The sequence below is a fragment of the Hyla sarda genome, chromosome 7 (assembly GCF_029499605.1).
Source record: "Hyla sarda isolate aHylSar1 chromosome 7, aHylSar1.hap1, whole genome shotgun sequence".
Lineage (NCBI taxonomy): Eukaryota > Metazoa > Chordata > Amphibia > Anura > Hylidae > Hyla > Hyla sarda.
The window spans coordinates 234,207,519-234,228,649 of NC_079195.1; the positions used below are offsets into that span (position 1 = coordinate 234,207,519).

General features: G+C 43.9%; 1 protein-coding gene across 1 annotated transcript in view; it reads right to left on the reverse strand.

Moving 5' to 3' along the window:
• Nucleotides 1-21,131, reverse strand: part of ARMH1 (armadillo like helical domain containing 1) — a 54,728-nt gene that overhangs the window by 28,990 nt on the left and 4,607 nt on the right. Inside the window, exons 2-5 of the mRNA XM_056533147.1 lie at nucleotides 17,082-17,297; nucleotides 6,233-6,301; nucleotides 4,252-4,418; nucleotides 1,952-2,148 (exon numbers count right to left, since the gene is read on the reverse strand). Of these exons, the coding sequence (XP_056389122.1) occupies nucleotides 1,952-2,148; nucleotides 4,252-4,418; nucleotides 6,233-6,301; nucleotides 17,082-17,287 (639 nt within the window). The 5' untranslated portion in view covers nucleotides 17,288-17,297. The remainder of the gene's footprint in view (nucleotides 1-1,951; nucleotides 2,149-4,251; nucleotides 4,419-6,232; nucleotides 6,302-17,081; nucleotides 17,298-21,131) is intronic.

A 21,131-nucleotide genomic window follows, 5' to 3' on the forward strand; every position in this document is an offset into this window, starting at 1 on the left:
AGTATATTATATAACAGGATATGTTGGGGAGGTATATTATATAACAGGACATGTTGGGGGGGGTATATTATATAACAGGACATGTTGGGGGGGTATAATATATAACAGGACATGTTGGGGGGGGGTATATTATATTACAGGATATGTTGGGGGAGTATATTATATAACAGGATATGTTGGGGAGGTATATTATATAACGGGATATGTTGGGGGGGTATATTATATAACAGGACATGTTGGGGGGGTATATTGTATAACAGGATATGTTGGGGAGGTATATTATATAACAGGATATGTTGGGGAGGTATATTATATAACAGGACATGTTGGGGGGGGTATATTATATTACAGGATATGTTGGGGAGGTATATTATATAACAGGATATGTTGGGGAGTATATTATATAACAGGATATGTTGGGGAGGTATATTATATAACAGGATATGTTGGGGGGGTATATTATATAACAGGATATGTTGGGGGGGTATATTATATAACAGGATATGTTGGGGTATATTATATAACAGGATATGTTGGGGGGGTATATTATATAACAGGATATGTTGGGGGGTATATTATATAACAGGATATGTTGGGGTATATTATATAACAGGATATGTTGGGGAGTATATTATATAACAGGATATGTTGGGGGGTATATTATATAACAGGATATGTTGGGGGGTATATTATATAACAGGATATGTTGGGGGGGTATATTATATAACAGGATATGTTGGGGAGTATATTATATAACAGGATATGTTGGGGGGGTATATTATATAACAGGATATGTTGGGGGGGTATATTATATAACAGGACATGTTGGGGGGGTATATTATATAACAGGATATGTTGGGGGGGTAAATTATATAACAGGTTATGTTGGGGTATATTATATAACAGGATATGTTGGGGAGTATATTATATAACAGGATATGTTGGGGGGGGGGTATATTATATAACAGGATATGTTGGAGTATATTATATTACAGGATATGTTGGGGGGTATATTATATTACAGGATATGTTGGGGGGGGGGTATATTATATAACAGGATATGTTGGGGAGTATATTATATAACAGGATATGTTGGGGGGGTATATTATATAACAGGATATGTTGGGGGGGTATATTATATAACAGGATATGTTGGGGAGTATATTATATAACAGGACATGTTGGGGGGGGGGGTATATTATATAACAGGACATGTTGGGGAGTATATTATATAACAGGATATGTTGGGGGGTATATTATATAACAGGATATGTTGGGGGGGTATATTATATAACAGGATATGTTGGGGAGTATATTATATTACAGGATATGTTGGGGAGTATATTATATAACAGGACATGTTGGGGAGTATATTATATAACAGGATATGTTGGGGGGGTATATTATATAACAGGATATGTTGGGGAGTATATTATATTACAGGATATGTTGGGGGGGGTATATTATATAACAGGATATGTTGGGGGGTATATTATATTATATAACAGGACATGTTGGGGAGTATATTATATAACAGGATATGTTGGGGGGGGTATATTATATAACAGGATATGTTGGGGAGTATATTATATTACAGGATATGTTGGGGAGGTATATTATATAACAGGATATGTTGGGGAGTATATTATATAACAGGATATGTTGGGGGGGTATATTATATAACAGGACATGTTGGGGGGGGTATATTATATAACAGGACATGTTGGGGAGTATATTATATAACAGGATATGTTGGGGGGTATATTATATTATATAACAGGACATGTTGGGGGGGGGGTATAATATATAACAGGACATGTTGGGGGGGTATATTATATAACAGGACATGTTGGGGGGGTATATTATATAACAGGATATGTTGGGGGGGGTATAATATATAACAGGACATGTTAGGGCCTCATTTGTATGATTGCGGCGCCATTGGTCTCACCTGGACAATGCGGATGGTCTGTAGACTCAGGTGCTGAGCTTTGGGGGAGGCGCAGGGTAGGAGGGCGATGAGACCCTTGTACACCTGGGTCTGGTACTTGGGGTTCCCATGGGCCAGCAACTCCAGTAACACCTGCGCCTGCTCCTGGGTGTCTTCCATCTTGGATTTTGCAAGACACTCAGCCACTGCACGCACTCCTGCCAGGAGACAGATGATGGGGGTTATACTGTGCACAGGGAGGTCCCCTGGACCAATGTTACATGCTGGTGAATTGTTGGTGTCACCGTCGCTCTCACTGATCTCCGCACTCACCGTAGCTCTCACTGATCTCTGCACTCACCGTAGCTCTCACTGATCTCCGCACTCACCATCGCTGTTACTGATCTCCACACTAACCGTAGCTTTCACTGATCTCCGCACTCACCATCGCTCTCACTGATCTCCGCACTCACCATCGCTCTCACTGATCTCCGCACTCACCATCGCTCTCACTGATCTCTGCACTCACCGTAGCTCTCACTGATCTCCGCGCTCATTGTAGCTCTCACTGCTCTACGCACTCACCGTCGCTCTCACTGATCTCCGCACTCATCGTAGCTCTCACTGATCTCCGCACTCACCTTCGCTGTTACTGATCTCCGCACTCACCTTCGCTGTTACTGATCTCCGCACTCACCTTAGCTCTCACTGATCTCCGCACTCTTCGTAGCTTTCACTGATCTCCGTACTCACCGTAGCTCTCCCTGATCTCCGCACTCACCGTAGCTCTCAGTGATCTCCGCACTCACCGTCGCTCTCGCTGATCTCCGCACTCACCGTCGCTCTCGCTGATCTCCGCACTCACCGTCTCTCTCGCTGATCTCCGCACTCACCGTCGCTCTCGCTGCTCTCCGCACTCACCGACGCTCTCGCTGCTCTCCGCACTCACCGACGCTCTCGCTATTCTCCGCACCCACCGACGCTCTGGCTGCTCTCCGCACCCACCGACGCTCTCGCTGCTCTCCGCACCCACCGTCGCTCTCGCTGCTCTCCGCACTCACCGTCGCTCTCGCTGATCTCCGCACTCACCGTCGCTCTCACTGATCTCCGCACTCACCGTCGCTCTCACTGATCTCCGCACTCACCGTCGCTCTCACTGATCTCCGCACTCACCGTCGCTCTCACTGATCTCCGCACTCTCCGCCGCTGTTACTGATCTCCGCACTCTCCACCGCTGTTACTGATCTCCGCACTCACCGTCGCTCTCACTGATCTCCGCACTCTCCGTCGCTCTCACTGATCTCCGCACTCACCGTCGCTCTCACTGATCTCCGCACTCTCCACCACTGTTACTGATCTCCGCACTCACCGTCGCTCTCACTGATCTCCGCACTCACCGTCGCTCTCACTGATCTCCGCACTCACCGTCGCTCTCACTGATCTCCGCACTCACCGTCGCTCTCACTGATCTCCGCACTCACCGTCGCTCTCACTGATCTCCGCACTCACCGTCGCTCTCACTGATCTCCGCACTCACCGTCGCTCTCACTGATCTCCGCACTCACCGTCGCTCTCACTGATCTCCGCACTCACCGTCGCTCTCACTGATCTCCGCACTCTCCGTCGCTCTCACTGATCTCCGCACTCTCCACCGCTGTTACTGATCTCCGCACTCTCCACCACTGTTACTGATCTCCGCACTCACCGTCGCTCTCACTGATCTCCGCACTCACCGTCGCTCTCACTGATCTCCGCACTCACCGTCGCTCTCACTGATCTCCGCACTCTCCACCACTGTTACTGATCTCCGCACTCACCGTCGCTCTCACTGATCTCCGCACTCACCGTCGCTCTCACTGATCTCCGCACTCACCGTCGCTCTCACTGATCTCCGCACTCACCGTCGCTCTCACTGATCTCCGCACTCACCGTCGCTCTCACTGATCTCCGCACTCACCGTCGCTCTCACTGATCTCCGCACTCACCGTCGCTCTCACTGATCTCCGTACTCACCGTCGCTCTCACTGATCTCCGCACTCACCGTCGCTCTCACTGATCTCCGCACTCACCGTCGCTCTCACTGATCTCCGCACTCACCGTCGCTCTCACTGATCTCCGCACTCACCGTCGCTCTCACTGATCTCCGTACTCACCGTCGCTCTCACTGATCTCCGCACTCACCGTCGCTCTCACTGATCTCCGCACTCACCGTCGCTCTCACTGATCTCCGTACTCACCGTCGCTCTCACTGATCTCCGCACTCACCGTCGCTCTCACTGATCTCCGCACTCTCCACCGCTGTTACTGATCTCCGCACTCACCGTAGCTCTCACAGATCAGCTCTTTGTATTTGCGTCCGGCTCTTGCCAAAACCTGGAGGATCTTCAGCGCCTCCATCTTGTGTTCTTCATTTAATTGTTTTAGGCCTAAGATTTCCAGCAGAGTGAGGATTCCGCCGACCTCCACAAACTCCGCCTTGTATCGACCGCTGTAGGAGATAATTATCAGAGAGGGTTTTTTTTTTTGTGATTTCAAGAAAACTGAAAAAACTGCATCCTGACTGCACCGTGTGAATGAGACCCTAGAAGATCCAACCTCCTCAACTTATGTCACTGTTTCCATCACAGTCCGTTTACTGTATCAAAAAACCTATTTAATTGCGCAAGTTTATGTGTAATGTAAGTCAATGGGAAGCGAATTCTGTACGACGCTCAGTAATATCCTGCAACGTATAGAGATTGTAGAGGAGATCTAGCTGCCAATGTATCAGTCTGGAGTCCAGGATGTTTAGCTCACAGAGCATTGTCTAGACTGGATACAATTGTATCACTTCTCAGCAGAGAGCAGGACTAGCTATGTACAATGTATCAGTCTGGAGTCCAGGATTTTTAGCTCACAGAGCATTGTCTAGACTGGATACAACTGTATCACTTCGCAGCTGAGGACAGGACTAGCTATGTACAATGTATCAGTCTGGGGTCCAGGATGTTTAGCTCACAGAGCATTGTCTAGACTGGATACAATTGTATCACTTCTCAGCAGAGAGCAGGACTAGCTATGTACAATGTATCAGTCTGGAGTCCAGGATTTTTAGCTCACAGAGCATTGTCTAGACTGGATACAACTGTATCACTTCGCAGCTGAGGACAGGACTAGCTATGTACAATGTATCAGTCTGGGGTCCAGGATGTTTAGCTCACAGAGCATTGTCTAGACTGGATACAATTGTATCACTTCTCAGCAGAGAGCAGGACTAGCTATGTACAATGTATCAGTCTGGAGTCCAGGATTTTTAGCTCACAGAGCATTGTCTAGACTGGATACAACTGTATCACTTCGCAGCTGAGGACAGGACTAGCTATGTACAATGTATCAGTCTGGAGTCCAGGATGTTTAGCTCACAGAGCATTGTCTAGACTGGATACAATTATATCACTTCTCAGCTGAGGACAGGACTAGCTATGTACAATGTATCAGTCTGGGGTCCAGGATGTTTAGCTCACAAAGCATTGTCTAGACTGGATACAATTGTATCACTTCTCAGCTGAGAGCAGGACCAGCTATGTACAATGTATCAGTCTGGAGTCCAGGGTGTTTAGCTCACAGAGCATTGTCTAGACTGGATACAATTGTATCACTTCTCAGCTGAGGACAGGACTAGCTATGTACAATGTATCAGTCTGGAGTCCAGGATGTTTAGCTCACAGAGCATTGTCTAGACTGGATACAATTGTATCACTACTCAGCTGAGAGCAGGACGAGCTATGTACAATGTATCAGTCTGGAGTCCAGGGTGTTTAGCTCACAGAGCATTGTCTAGACTGGATACAATTGTATCACTTCTCAGCTGAGAGCAGGACTAGCTATGTACAATGTATCAGTCTGGGGTCCAGGATGTTTAGCTCACAGAGCATTGTCTAGACTGGATACAATTGTATCACTTCTCAGCTGAGAGCAGGACTAGCTATGTACAATGTATCAGTCTGGAGTCCAGGATGTTTAGCTCACAGAGCATTGTCTAGACTGGATACAATTGTATATACCTCTCAACTGAGAGCAGGACTAGCTATGTACAATGTATCAGTCTGGAGTCCATGATGTTTAGCTCACAGAGCATTGTCTAGACTGGATACAATTGTATCACTTCTCTGCTGAGAGCAGGACTAGCTATGTGCAGGTTTACTGTCTCTGAATGTATAAAGCTGTGTTCTCATTCATTGTCAGCAAACAGGGATTTTGAAAATGGTGACAAATTGAAGTACAAAGTCTATTGGAAACTGCTCCCTGCTCCGGAGGTCTTACCTGCCAGCCGCTGCCAGAAAGATCCAAACTGACTGGAGGATCTCCCCCAAACACGTCCCGAACATATATCTACGGGGGGCTAAGGAAGTCACAGCCAAAACCTTATTAAGAATCCCAATGTATGGGGGGGGGGGGGGGGGCTCCTGAATGTCAGCTAAATGAGCCTGCACCCCACAATTACCTGGCAGATACTGAGGAACTCTATTATTTTATATAAAATACAAAACATAAACCAACATAACATCCAGAACAATAATAATCAAATAAACATAAATAAACCTCATACATAACAAATCCTAATATCACAAACACAAACCCTTCTGGTCCAGGACAACATACACTACATATATACACACACACTATATACCTATATATACACACACTACATACCTATATACACACACACTACATACCTATATACACACACACCACATACCTATATACACACACACTACATACCTATATATACACACACCACATACCTATATACACACACACTACATACCTATATATACACACTACATACCTATATACACACACACCACATACCTATATACACACACACTACATACCTATATATACACACTACATACCTATATACACACCACATTACTATATATACACACACTACATACCTATATACACACACTACATACCTATATACACACCACATTACTATATATACACACACTACATACCTATATATACACACACACTACATACCTATATACACACACTACATACCTATATACACACCACATTACTATATATACACACACTACATACCTATATATACACACACTACATACCTATATATACACACACTACATACCTATATATACACACACACTACATACCTATATACACACACTACATACCTATATACACACACACTACATACCTATATACACACACACTACATACCTATATACACACACCCTACATACCTATATATACACACACTACATACCTATATATACACACACACTACATACCTATATATACACACACTACATACCTATATACACAAACACTACATACCTATATATACACACACCACATACCTATATACACACCACATTACTATATATACACACCACATACCTATATATACACACCACATACCTATATATACACACACTACATACCTATATACACACACACTACATACCTATATATACACACACTACATACCTATATATACACACTACATACATATATATATATATATATATATATACACACACACTACATACCTATATATACACATACCTATATACACACACACTACATACCTATATACACACACACTACATACCTATATATACACACACTACATACCTATATATACACACTACATACCTATATACACACCACATTACTATATATACACACACTACATACCTATATACACACACTACATACCTATATACACACCACATTACTATATATACACACACTACATACCTATATATACACACACACTACATACCTATATACACACACTACATACCTATATACACACCACATTACTATATATACACACACACTACATACCTATATATATATACACACCACATACCTATATATACACACACTACATACCTATATACACACCACATTACTATATATACACACTACATACCTATATACACACACTACATACCTATATACACACCACATTACTATATATACACACTACATACCTATATATATATATACACACCACATACCTATATATACACACACTACATACCTATATATACACACACTACATACCTATATACACACACTACATACCTATATACACACACACTACATACCTATATATACACACACCTATATATACACATACTACATACCTATATATACACACACTACACACCTATATACACACTACATACCTATATATACACACACTACATACCTTTATATACACACACTACATACCTATATATACACACACTACATACCTATATACACACACACAACATACCTATATACACACCACAGACCTATATATACACACACTACATACCTATATATACACACACTACATACCTATATACACACACACTACATACCTATATACACACACTACATACCTATATACACACTACATACCTATATACACACACACTACATACCTATATACACACACACTACATACCTATATACACACACACACACTACATACCTATATATATATATATACACACACACTACATACCTATATATATACACACACTACATACCTATATACACACACACTACATACCTATATATACACACACTACATACCTATATATACACACACTACATACATATATACACTACATACCTATATACACACCACATACCTATATATACACACACCACATACCTATATATACACACACCACATACCTATATACACACACACACTACATACCTATATACACACACACCACATACCTATATATATATATATATATATATATATACACACACACTACATACCTATATACACACACACTACATACCTATATACACACACACCACATACCTATATATACACACACTACATACCTATATATACACACACACTACATACCTATATATACACACACCACATACCTATATATACACACACCACATACCTATATACACACACACACACTACATACCTATATACACACACACCACATACCTATATATATATATACACACACACTACATACCTATATACACACACTACATATATATATATATATATACACACACACTACATACCTATATACACACACACCACATACCTATATATACACACACTACATACCTATATACACACACACACTACATACCTATATACACACACACTACATACCTATATACACACACACACACACCACATTACTATATATACACACCAAAACCATATAACTATATACACCACAACCTATATACACATCACATATACCTATTTTTTTATATATATAATATACACACACAAATACAATAATCAATATTTTACTAAAAGAATTTACTCATAATTTCCCCCACCTTCCCTATAACCTACACAAAAATATACACAAAATATAAATCAAATATTATAACCTTATTCATAATACTCTTAATACTCCTATACATATATACAACCCTTATACAATATACAACCCCTATGCAATACAGTCCCTATACATATACAACCCCTATACATATATACAGTCCCCATACAATATACAGTCCTTATACATATACAACTCCTAGACATATATACAACCCCTATACATATATACAGTCCCTACACCATAACACAACCCCTCAGGGCTCCGGTTCGATGTCTGTAGCCGCCTACATCTTTTCATCTTGATCAAAACAAAACAATAATGTCTGGTGACGGCTTCAGCCCATCACCAGGGAGGAGACTACTCGGTCAGGGCACCTTAAAGGTGAACCCCCTCCACAGGGAAGGGGCTGCAAATGCCCCCAACATTTCATACTCCAAAGAACGAACCTTCACCAGGTCACCGAGAGTGTTCCTACAAACCTCGTCCACGGGGAGGATTTTCTGTCTCGTCGACACTAAACACCTCGCTTGCCACGTGTGATACCTGACCACTACACTGACTAAAAATGAAGTGCACCGGTCCCGGACACCCAGATCTTTGAAAGCCCCATAAAGCCACCCAGCATAGGAAAGGGCAGCCAGCCGCAGCCAGCCAATGGAAGCTCCCACCCTTTGATATATCTCTATATTAAAAGGGCACTGAAGCAGGAAGTGGTCCATGTCCTCCAGCACACCCCCACACTCCTCCTGGGGACAACCCTTTTCATCGGAGTTCCTTACATATAGCTTACCATGAAAGCCTCGCCAGGTCAAGTACCAAAACTTCAAGGGGATCCTAGGGGAATTTAAAAGAGCCAACCCAATCCCTTGATCCCAACCTGGGCAATCCTTGAGGGCAAGTGGTTTCTGGAAATGAGTCAGCAAGACCCTGTTATTGAGGACTTTCCTCGGCAGAGTTCTTACCTCCCACATCCCCAGCCCCCACCTCCTGATGACCTTCAGAACCAGTGCAGCATAAGTCGGGAGATGCCCGTGTGGCGTGCGAAGATCCTTCACTTGAATGCCTCTCTCCCATTCCTGGAAGAAAGGCTGAAACCGTCTCCTGCAAGGAGCCCTCTATTGGTTTTTAAAAAGGTATTCACTAGGAAATACCACCGGGTTGACCATATCCAACTCGCCTAGTCTCCTCGTGCGGTAAGTGACCTCCCTCTTAATTAGGTTCAGTCTGTTCCGCCGCAACATTAGGAAGAACAGACTGTAGACCCGGGCCCAGAGAGGTTCTGGCAAAAGGCTGAAATTGCCCAAATAGATTAACAACGGGAGCAAGAAAGACCTGATCAAGAAGACCCTTTCCCTAAAGGTCAAAGACCAACCTATCACGAGACCTTGTGACAGTATTAAAGTCTCCTCCAAAGATGACCTGCCGGCTAGTAAAAAGTAGGGGCTTAATCCTCATAAAGAGACTTTTCCGGTCCCACCTAGTCTGTGGACCATAGATTTTTATAAGGCGGAGCACTTGTCCCTTCATGAGGACGTCTAATACCAGACATCTCCCCATTTCTAGCTCGATTACAGGTCTGCATTCTACCTGAGCGGTTTTAAAAAGAACCGCCACCCCGCTATACGGCTGGGCCGCAAAAGACCAGGGAGAGGGCCCATGGCGCCACTCATGCCTCGCCTTATGGATAGCTGTTAGATCTGTTAACCTGGTTTCCTGCAAAAATAAAATGTCGGCCTCAATTCGGCCGAGAAAATCAAAGGCCGCAAATCTTGCCGCATCTGACTTTATGCTGGCAACATTAATACTCACCAGTGTCAACGGGTAGGGTGCCGCCATCATGTGTGATCAAGCTAGACAGCCCTCTTCTTCCCTCCCCCTCCCTTACCCTGAGTGTCATCATCCGATTTCCCCACATTCCCCCTTTTTAAGCACACAGACATATCCATCATTTTTTCAGTGTTTCCCTCTTTTCCAGAGGTCACCTCCTGCACCTCACATGGTCCCGGGACAGCCCTCCCCCCCGTTACCAGAGAAGAAGGCTTGACGCTTCCCAAAGGCCTCACTTCAGACACCGGCACCTCGTCCCCAGCCTCCTCATCTGAGGAGGAGATGTCATCCCTGAGGACTTGGTACCGGTTAGGGCTATCTACCAGAGGGGAGCCAGTAGATCCTTCCGCTGGTACCTGGACAAGGGTGAGGGGGACCGAATGATCCCACTCCAAAGAAGGGGAAACCTTCTCCTTCCTCTTCTTCCCCCTCTTTTTTCTGGCACCCGATTTCCTCTTATTCTTTAGACACTCTTTGCTCTCCTCATCCATACTCTCTCCTGGAGAGGAGGTAGCAGTGATGGCCCTTTTCTCCTCCTCCTCTCTATCCAGTCTCCTGGCCTCCTCCTCCAGCTCACCATCCCTCAGGTCCTCAGCAGAATCTACCATCTCAGGGTCAGTAAACCACAGGGGTCCCCAAACAATGTGAAAAATTCCACGCATAAGACAAATGTAAAAAACCACAGAGAAGCAGCGTGTAAAGATAAACAATTAATAAAGTTTTATTGAGAAAAAAAATTCATAAAAACATGCATATTACATATGAACACCATGGTTCACCAAATATGGAAAACATAAAAGGAGACACAGACAGGACACTGAAAATATGGAGGTGGGCGCTCAATCAGCTGTAGTATTGTATTAGTATAACAATACATAAATAATAAAGTGCATAGCAAAGATATGAATGATTAAGGTGCTGCCACGGAGAAGCCTCCGTGGCGAAACGTCGGGTTTTGGCGGTGTGGTTTTGCTCCTCTGTACCACTTGGTAATTATGAAATGCACCTTGTTCTGATTTTATGTTGTTTATTTGTTGTATTATTTGCAACATAGCAGCACCTTAATCATTCATATCTTTGCTATGCACTTTATTATTTATGTATTGTTATACTAATACAATACTACAGCTGATTGAGCGCCCACCTCCATATTTTCAGTGTCCTGTCTGTGTCTCCTTTTATGTTTTCCATATTTGGTGAACCATGGTGTTCATTTGTAATATGCATGTTTTTATGATTTTTTTTTCTCAATAAAACTTTATTAATTGTTTATCTTTACACGCTGCTTCTCTGTGGTTTTTTTACATCTCAGGGTCAGGTAAAGCTACCTCAGCTGTCACCTGAGGAGCCCCCTCCTTTCCCTTTGGCGTGCCTCCAAACGCCTCAGCTTGAAGGTGTCATTCTTTTCTTCCTTGGACCACTAGTCTCCCCGCCTCCGCCGGTACCCTCCCCAGTGGAGTCAGCATCTCAGCTAACCCCAGCTGGAGATTCGACCGCATTTGCAAATGAGACTGGACAGTGGCTGAAGGGGTGACCGAGGTCCCCACACAGGTGACGACAAATGTCCCCACAGGTTGCGGCGAGATGTCCTATCCCTCCACACAACGCGTACTTCTGGACCTTACATTGTGCGCTGAAGTGTGTCGGGTCACCGCACCTATGGCAGACCCTCGGCTGTCCCTGGTAGAAAACCAGAATCCTGTCCCTCCCCAGAAAAGTGGAGGAGGGAATGTGGGTGACAGAATTACCAGAAACCTTCAACTTGACATGAAGGTCCAGGCCCCCGACCAGATACCGAATTCATCTCTGTTCTTCTGGGGAATGCTGACCACCTCTATATAACGCCCAATCCAGGTTATGATATCTATGCAAGAAAGAGATTAGTTACATGTTAATACCGCCACTTTCTTGATGTTATTCTGGAGAGAAATTGCCTGGACAACAAAATCTCGCCACTCGGGTTCTATCTTTGCCAGCTCGTACCGAGACCAAAAGAGCTCGAGCCCTTCGGCCCAGACGGAACTGACATCGAAAAATGGGGTACCATGAGGGTGTATCAAGGCAAAGATGTCACCTGTCCTGAAATCCATTTTGAGGAGGAGCTCTACCACCTTTATCCTGTTTGGACAAGTATCATTGCCCCCCCCCCACCTAAGACGGGCCACATTCCTCCTGGTGACCCCAGACCCGGCTGTGGGGAGTGACCATGACTCCTCTCCTTTGCTCTCGGAAGGCCCCTAGGCCGTGCCTCTCTATCCAAAAGGACAGTTCTACCTCTCTACCCTCTACAGTGATAGATTTATCCCCCCTCCGCAAGGCCTCCAGAAAGCGTCTCTGAAGGTCACTATTCCCAGGACCAGAGGGTGCAGGACTCTCATGTGGCCTACGTGACCCGGCAGCAACACTGGCATAACTCCTGTTGGGTACCTCTGATGGACCAACCACTCCAACATCCCTTTCACTCCCCACAGAATCCATACTCCCCCCCTCTCTCACACTCACATCCCCTCCATCCATCCTCTCATCATCCTTCCCATCCTCCCTCACTCCCTCTCACCCATTCACACCTCCATTCAGTCCTGGACCAGACCCCACAGACAGATCCCCCCGTATGTACAATATTTACAGTATGTACAATATTTGCAGATGTGACCTCAGCGTCCTCGGGTGATCCTGACCAGTCTTGCTCCGCCTCAATAACCGACTCTGACTGGTCAGGAACCCCCTCTGCTTCACCAGCCACAGTAAAGTCCTTTGGGGCAGGAGGCCGTCCAGATAAAGGAACAGTCTTTGGGATTTTGTCCACAGAACCTCCTGCCCCCATGGGTTTGAGGACAGTCCCTTTAATTTTTTCAACGGCTTTAGCAGCCGCCATAGCCAGTCCAGCCTTGGCCGGTTTTATTATCCCTGCCGAGGTGCCGCCTGCCCCAATCGCAGATGAGGTTCCCCCACGAGCAGCCTCTGCAGGCGACACCCCGACAGCAGACAACACACCTTCTGCAGACCCCACAGCGGAGCCTGCTATGCCACTAGGCACCCCATGGCGCCACTTATCTCCACCCTCGCTCCTACTCTCTGGCACCGGGACCAAAGCTTTACCCCTGCCCGCCTTGCCCTGGCCCGGCGCCGAAGAAAAGCAGCCTCCCGCTGGGCTGTTGACCTCACCAAACATGTCCGGCTTCACAGCCGAAATCGCCCCGACACTCTTGCCGCTGCTACAAGCTGAAACAGTGTCACGCACCTGTCCTGTAGGAACCTCCATACTCTGCCCACTGCTCTTCCCCTGCACAGAACCCACCGCAGGGCCCTGACTAGATGGAGCTAGGGAAAGGGGGACATAAGAGAATGACACCGACTCACCCCTTTTCCTGTCACCTTTCCTCTTTCTTCTCCTCATCCGGTACAGGGTCTTCTCCGAACGTAAAACGCTCCAATTGTACCGGAGACTCCATCTCCCTGATGACCGCCATGAGTCTCCCCCCGGGGTCACTGCTTTCCTCCTCCGAGCTCCTCCAGGATCCTGGCGCTGAGGCTGGAGGTGCTTGTCTGGGGCAGATCCTGCTCTGAGACCCCTGCGATGGATCCTGGGTCATAATGGGGTCACCATCCTCCTCAGGGTCACTTAACCCCTTCTTCCCCTCAAACCCCTCTTGGTTAAGGAGCTTCTCCATGAAGGGACCGCTGTTGGTCTGAATGTCCATTCTTTTCTTTTCAATGATGTTAATGTCAGACTTTATCTTTGTGATGTCCTTATTGGCCTCTGTGCGCTGCTCCCGGACATGGTGTTTGCCCGCACTCGAGCGCATCTCAGCTCTGTACGCAGTCTGCACAGTTCTTTTCCATTCCTTTTAAATTCTTGCAGAAAATAAGCAATCCTTGAAGCAAAGTCACCCACAGACTCCTGGGGCCTCTGCACAGCCCAATCCTTTACATCTTCACCTGAAACCTCTCGGCTTAGGTCAGAAACCAGAGGGGGGGGGGGGGGGGGGGCAGGAGAAACATTGCTGCTTCCCCCACCAGGTCTCCTTACCCCCTCCGAACAGGCCGGTCGCTGTGCGCCCTCCGTCCCCGCGGGCCTACTCAGGGAACCAGAGGCCTGGGACTCGCTCTCCTCCTGCATCCCAGAAACCTACTCCCCCAGGCAGAAGGAAGCAGGAACCAGGAGCCACTCATCTTCCCAGCAGCAGCACTGACTCTACAGACAAACCACACCCGATCCACCTGAGGATTACACCCAGTATAAAGGACAGGAGAAGTGGTACTGTGCAGTGTGTATATATATATATAATATATATATATATATATATATATATACACAGAATAAGAGAAGTTGTACCAGGGCTGTGGAGTCGGAGTCGAGGAGTCGGATTAAATTTTGGGTACCTGGAGCCGGAGTCGGCAAACAATGCACCGACTCCGACTCCTACTAAATTTATATTGGAATAAAATAAAAAAGCAAGTTTAAATGTCCCAATTCACAAAAAGTTATAATTAATGAATTCTCTACTATAAGAATAAAGACCAATGCATGCAGTGCCTCACGTAACCGCAAAAAGAACACGTTAAGTGACTGTGAAGAAGCTTTTCATGTGCGTCACTATATGGCACACAACGCACAATTAGGAGCGGCAATACTTATACTTTCCATAGTGTTGTGTCCTGCTGTTACAGGGAACCCATGGGTAACCTCGCCTCTCACTGATAAGGGGTAAAGGAAATATGTTTTTTGCAGGACTAGAGACACTTGTATAAGTGAAGGGAATGGAGGGTCAATAGTTCAAAACTGAAGCTGTAAACCATTGGAAAAACTGCTGCCATTCAGCTAAGGCTATAAAAACTTGTAAACTCGATTGTTAGCTTAAAGGGGTACTCCGCCCCTAGACATCACGAGGGGCGGAGCCGTGATGTAGTGATGCTCCGGCCCCTGTATCGCCCGTCATTACGCACAGAGCGAACTCGCTCTGTGCAGTAATGATAGCACGGTGCCGCATCGGCGATCCCGGGGGTCCCCAGCAGCGGGACCCTGGCGATCTGACATCTTATCCCCTATCCTTTGGAAAGGGGATAAGATGTCAGATCGCCGGGGTCCCGCTGCTGGGGACCCCCGGGATCGCCGCTGCGGCACCATGCGCTCATTACTGCACAGAGTGAGAGAGTAATGACGGGCGATACAGGGGCGGGAGCATCGTTACATCACGGCTCCGCCCCTCATGATGTCACGGCGCGCCCCCTCAATACAAGTCTATGGGAAGGGGCGTGGGGGTCATCACGCCCCCTGCCATAGACTTGCATTAAGGGGGCGGGCCGTGATGTCACGAGGGGCGGAGCCATGATGTCACGCTGCTCCATCCCCTGTATAGCCCATCATTACGCACAGAGCAAACTCTCTCTGTGTAGTAATGAAAGCGCGGTGCCGCAGTGGCGATCCCGGGGTTCCCCAGCAGCAGGACCCCGGCGATCGGACATCTTATCCCCTATCGTTATAGGGGATAAGATGTCTAGGGGTGGAGTACCCCTTTAAACTTGACTATGGGATTCTACTAGGGAAATTATGTTTTATAATAAATGCCCCTTCCTGGATCCTCCCACTGCCCTATCTTCAGCAGCAGATCAGCACACAAACTGTTCAATACAGTAGACTGTTGGCTTCCCAGCCAGTAGTCCTGTGGTAATGACATGTATGTTACCTTTCTTTCCTTCAAGGAATGTATAAAATACATTAACATATTAATACAGAGGAGTCGGGGAGTCGGAGTTGGAAGCACAGAAAACTCTGGAGTCGGAGTTGGAGTCGGAACATTTATCTACCGACTCCACAGCCCTGAGTTGTACTGTGCAGTTAATAAAAAATGAAATAGATCTTAGAAATAAGGCACACAGGATTACTTTTGATTCCCCTCCCCCCAAAACACCTGAATGACCCGTCAGCTTTCCTCCGGTGAGTGTGGTGACTTTGGTATAGTAAAGGATAAGACAGGCGTAACCAGGTGGTGAGCCGCGCTAAGAACAAGCTGCCGCCCTGTGAGAACTCCTGCTCCAGCTCCGGCACCGTCCGCCCCCGGTTGAAGGAGATGAAGTTCTTAAGGATTTGGCTCCGGGTCACCTTGTTCCCATTGTCCCATTCTTTAAAGAACATCATGAGGCGACTGATGGCTTCCTGATCCCTGACAGACGACATGATCACCGATCTGCGCAGAAGAAAGACTGTGATACTGTCTGCTAATGTGTATCCAATCCTATCATGTGTGATACCAACTGCTAATGTGTATCTAATCCTATCATGTGTGATACCAACTGCTAATGTGTATCTAATCCGGTCATGTGTGATACCGTCGGCTAATGTGTATCTAATCCTATCATGTGTGATACCGCCGGCTAATGTGTATCTAATCCTATCATGTGTGATACCGTCTGCTAATGTGTATCTAATCCTATAATGTGTGATACCGTCTGCTAATGTGTATCTAATCCTATCTTGTGTGATACTGTCTGCTAATGTGCACCTAATCCTATCCTGTGTGATACTGTCTGCTGAGCTGTGTATCTAATCCTATCATGTGTGATATATATAACATGACAGTGACATCATACACGGAGATATGTGATATATAACATGACAGTGACATCATACACGGAGATATGTGATATATAACATGACAGTGACATCATACACGGAGATATGTGATATATAACATGACAGTGACGTCATACACAGAGATATGTGATATATAACATGACAGTGATATCATACACGGAGATATGTGATATATAACATGACAGTGACATCATACACGGAGATATGTGATATATAACATGACAGTGACATCATACACGGAGATATGTGATATATAACATGACAGTGACATCATACACGGAGATATGTGATATATATAACATGACAGTGACATCATACACGTAGATATGTGATATATATAACATGACAGTGACATCATACACGGAGATATGTGATATATAACATGACAGTGACATCATTCACGGAGATATGTGATATATAACATGACAGTGACATCATACACGGAGATATGTGATATATATAACATGACAGTGACATCATACACGGAGATATGTGATATATAACATGACAGTGACATCATACACGGAGATATGTGATATATAACATGACAGTGACATCATACACGGAGATATGTGATATATAACATGACAGTGACATCATACACGGAGATATGTGATATATAACATGACAGTGACATCATACACGGAGATATGTGATATATAACATGACAGTGACATCATACACGGAGATATGTGATATATAACATGACAGTGACATCATACACTGAGATATGTGATATATAACATGACAGTGACATCATTCACGGAGATATGTGATATATAACATGACAGTGACATCATACACGGAGATATGTGATATATATAACATGACAGTGACATCATTCACGGAGATATGTGATATATAACATGACAGTGACATCATACACGGAGATATGTGATATATAACATGACAGTGACATCATACACGGAGATATGTGATATATAACATGACAGTGACATCATACTCGGAGATATGTGATATATATAACATGACAGTGACATCATACACGGAGATATGTGATATATAACATGACAGTGACATCACACGGAGATATGTGATATATAACATGACAGTGACATCATACACGTAGATATGTGATATATAACATGACAGTGACATCACACGGAGATATGTGATATATAACATGACAGTGACATCATACACGTAGATATGTGATATATAACATGACAGTGACATCACACGGAGATATGTGATATATAACATGACAGTGACATCATACACGGAGATATGTGATATATAACATGACAGTGACGTCATACACGGAGATATGTGATATATAACATGACAGTGACGTCATACACGGAGATATGTGATATATAACATGACAGTGATATCATACACGGAGATATGTGATATATAACATGACAGTGATATCATACACGGAGATATGTGATATATAACATGACAGTGACGTCGTACACGGAGATATGTGATATATAACATGACAGTGATGTCATACACGGAGATATGTGATATATAACATGACAGTGACATCATACACGGAGATATGTGATATATATAACATGACAGTGACATCACACAGAGATATGTGATATATAACATGACAGTGACGTCATACACGGAGATATGTGATATATAACATGACAGTGACGTCATACACGGAGATATGTGATATATAACATGACAGTGACATCATACACGGAGATATGTGATATATAACATAACAGTGACATCATACACGGAGATATGTGATATATAACATGACAGTGACATCATACACGGAGATATGTGATATATAACATGACAGTGACGTCATACACGTAGATATGTGATATATAACATGACAGTGACATCATACACGGAGATATGTGATATATAACATGACAGTGACATCATACACAGAGATATGGGATATATAACATGACAGTGACATCATACACGTAGATATGTGATATATATAACATGACAGTGACATCATACACGGAGATATGTGATATATAACATGACAGTGACGTCATACACGGAGATATGTGATATATAACATGACAGTGACTTAATACACGGAGATATGTGATATATAACATGACAGTGACATCATACACGGAGATATGTGATATATAACATGACAGTGACATCATACACGGAGATATGTGATATATAACATGACAGTGATATCATACACGGAGATATGTGATATATATAACATGACAGTGACATCATACACAGATATGTGATATATATAACATGACAGTGACATCATACACGGAGATATGTGATATATAACATGACAGTGACATCATACACGGAGATATGTGATATATAACATGACAGTGACATCATACACGGAAATATGTGATATATAACATGACAGTGACATCATACACGGAGATATGTGATATATAACATGACAGTGACATCATACACGGAGATATGCGATATATAACATGACAGTGATATCATACACGGAGATATGTGATATATAACATGACAGTGACATCATACACAGAGATATGTGATATATATAACATGACAGTGACATCATACACGGAGATATGTGATATATAACATGACAGTGACGTCATACACGGAGATATGTGATATATAACATGACAGTGATATCATACACGGAGATATGTGATATATAACATGACAGTGACGTCATACACGGAGATATGTGATATATATAACATGACAGTGACATCATACACGGAGATATGTGATATATAACATGACAGTGACGTCATACACATAGATATGTGATATATAACATGACAGTGACGTCATACACAGAGATATGTGATATATAACATGACAGTGACGTCATACACGTAGATATGTGATATATATAACATGACAGTGACATCATACACGGAGATATGTGATATATAACATGACAGTGACATCATACACGGAGATATGTGATATCTAACATGACAGTGACATCATACACGGAGATATGTGATATATAACATGACAGTGACATCATACACGGAGATATGTGATATATAACATGACAGTGATATCATACACAGAGATATGTGATATATAACATGACAGTGACGTCATACACGGAGATATGTGATATATATAACATGACAGTGATATCATACACAGAGATATGTGATATATAACATGACAGTGACGTCATACACGGAGATATGTGATATATAACATGACAGTGACGTCATACACGGAGATATGTGATATATAACATGACAGTGACATCATACATGGAGATATGTGATATATATAACATGACAGTGACATCATACACGGAGATATGTGATATATATAACATGACAGTGACATCATACACGGAGATATGTGATATATAACATGACAGTGACATCACACGGAGATATGTGATATATAACATGACAGTGACATCATACACAGATATGTGATATATATAACATGACAGTGACATCATACACGGAGATATGTG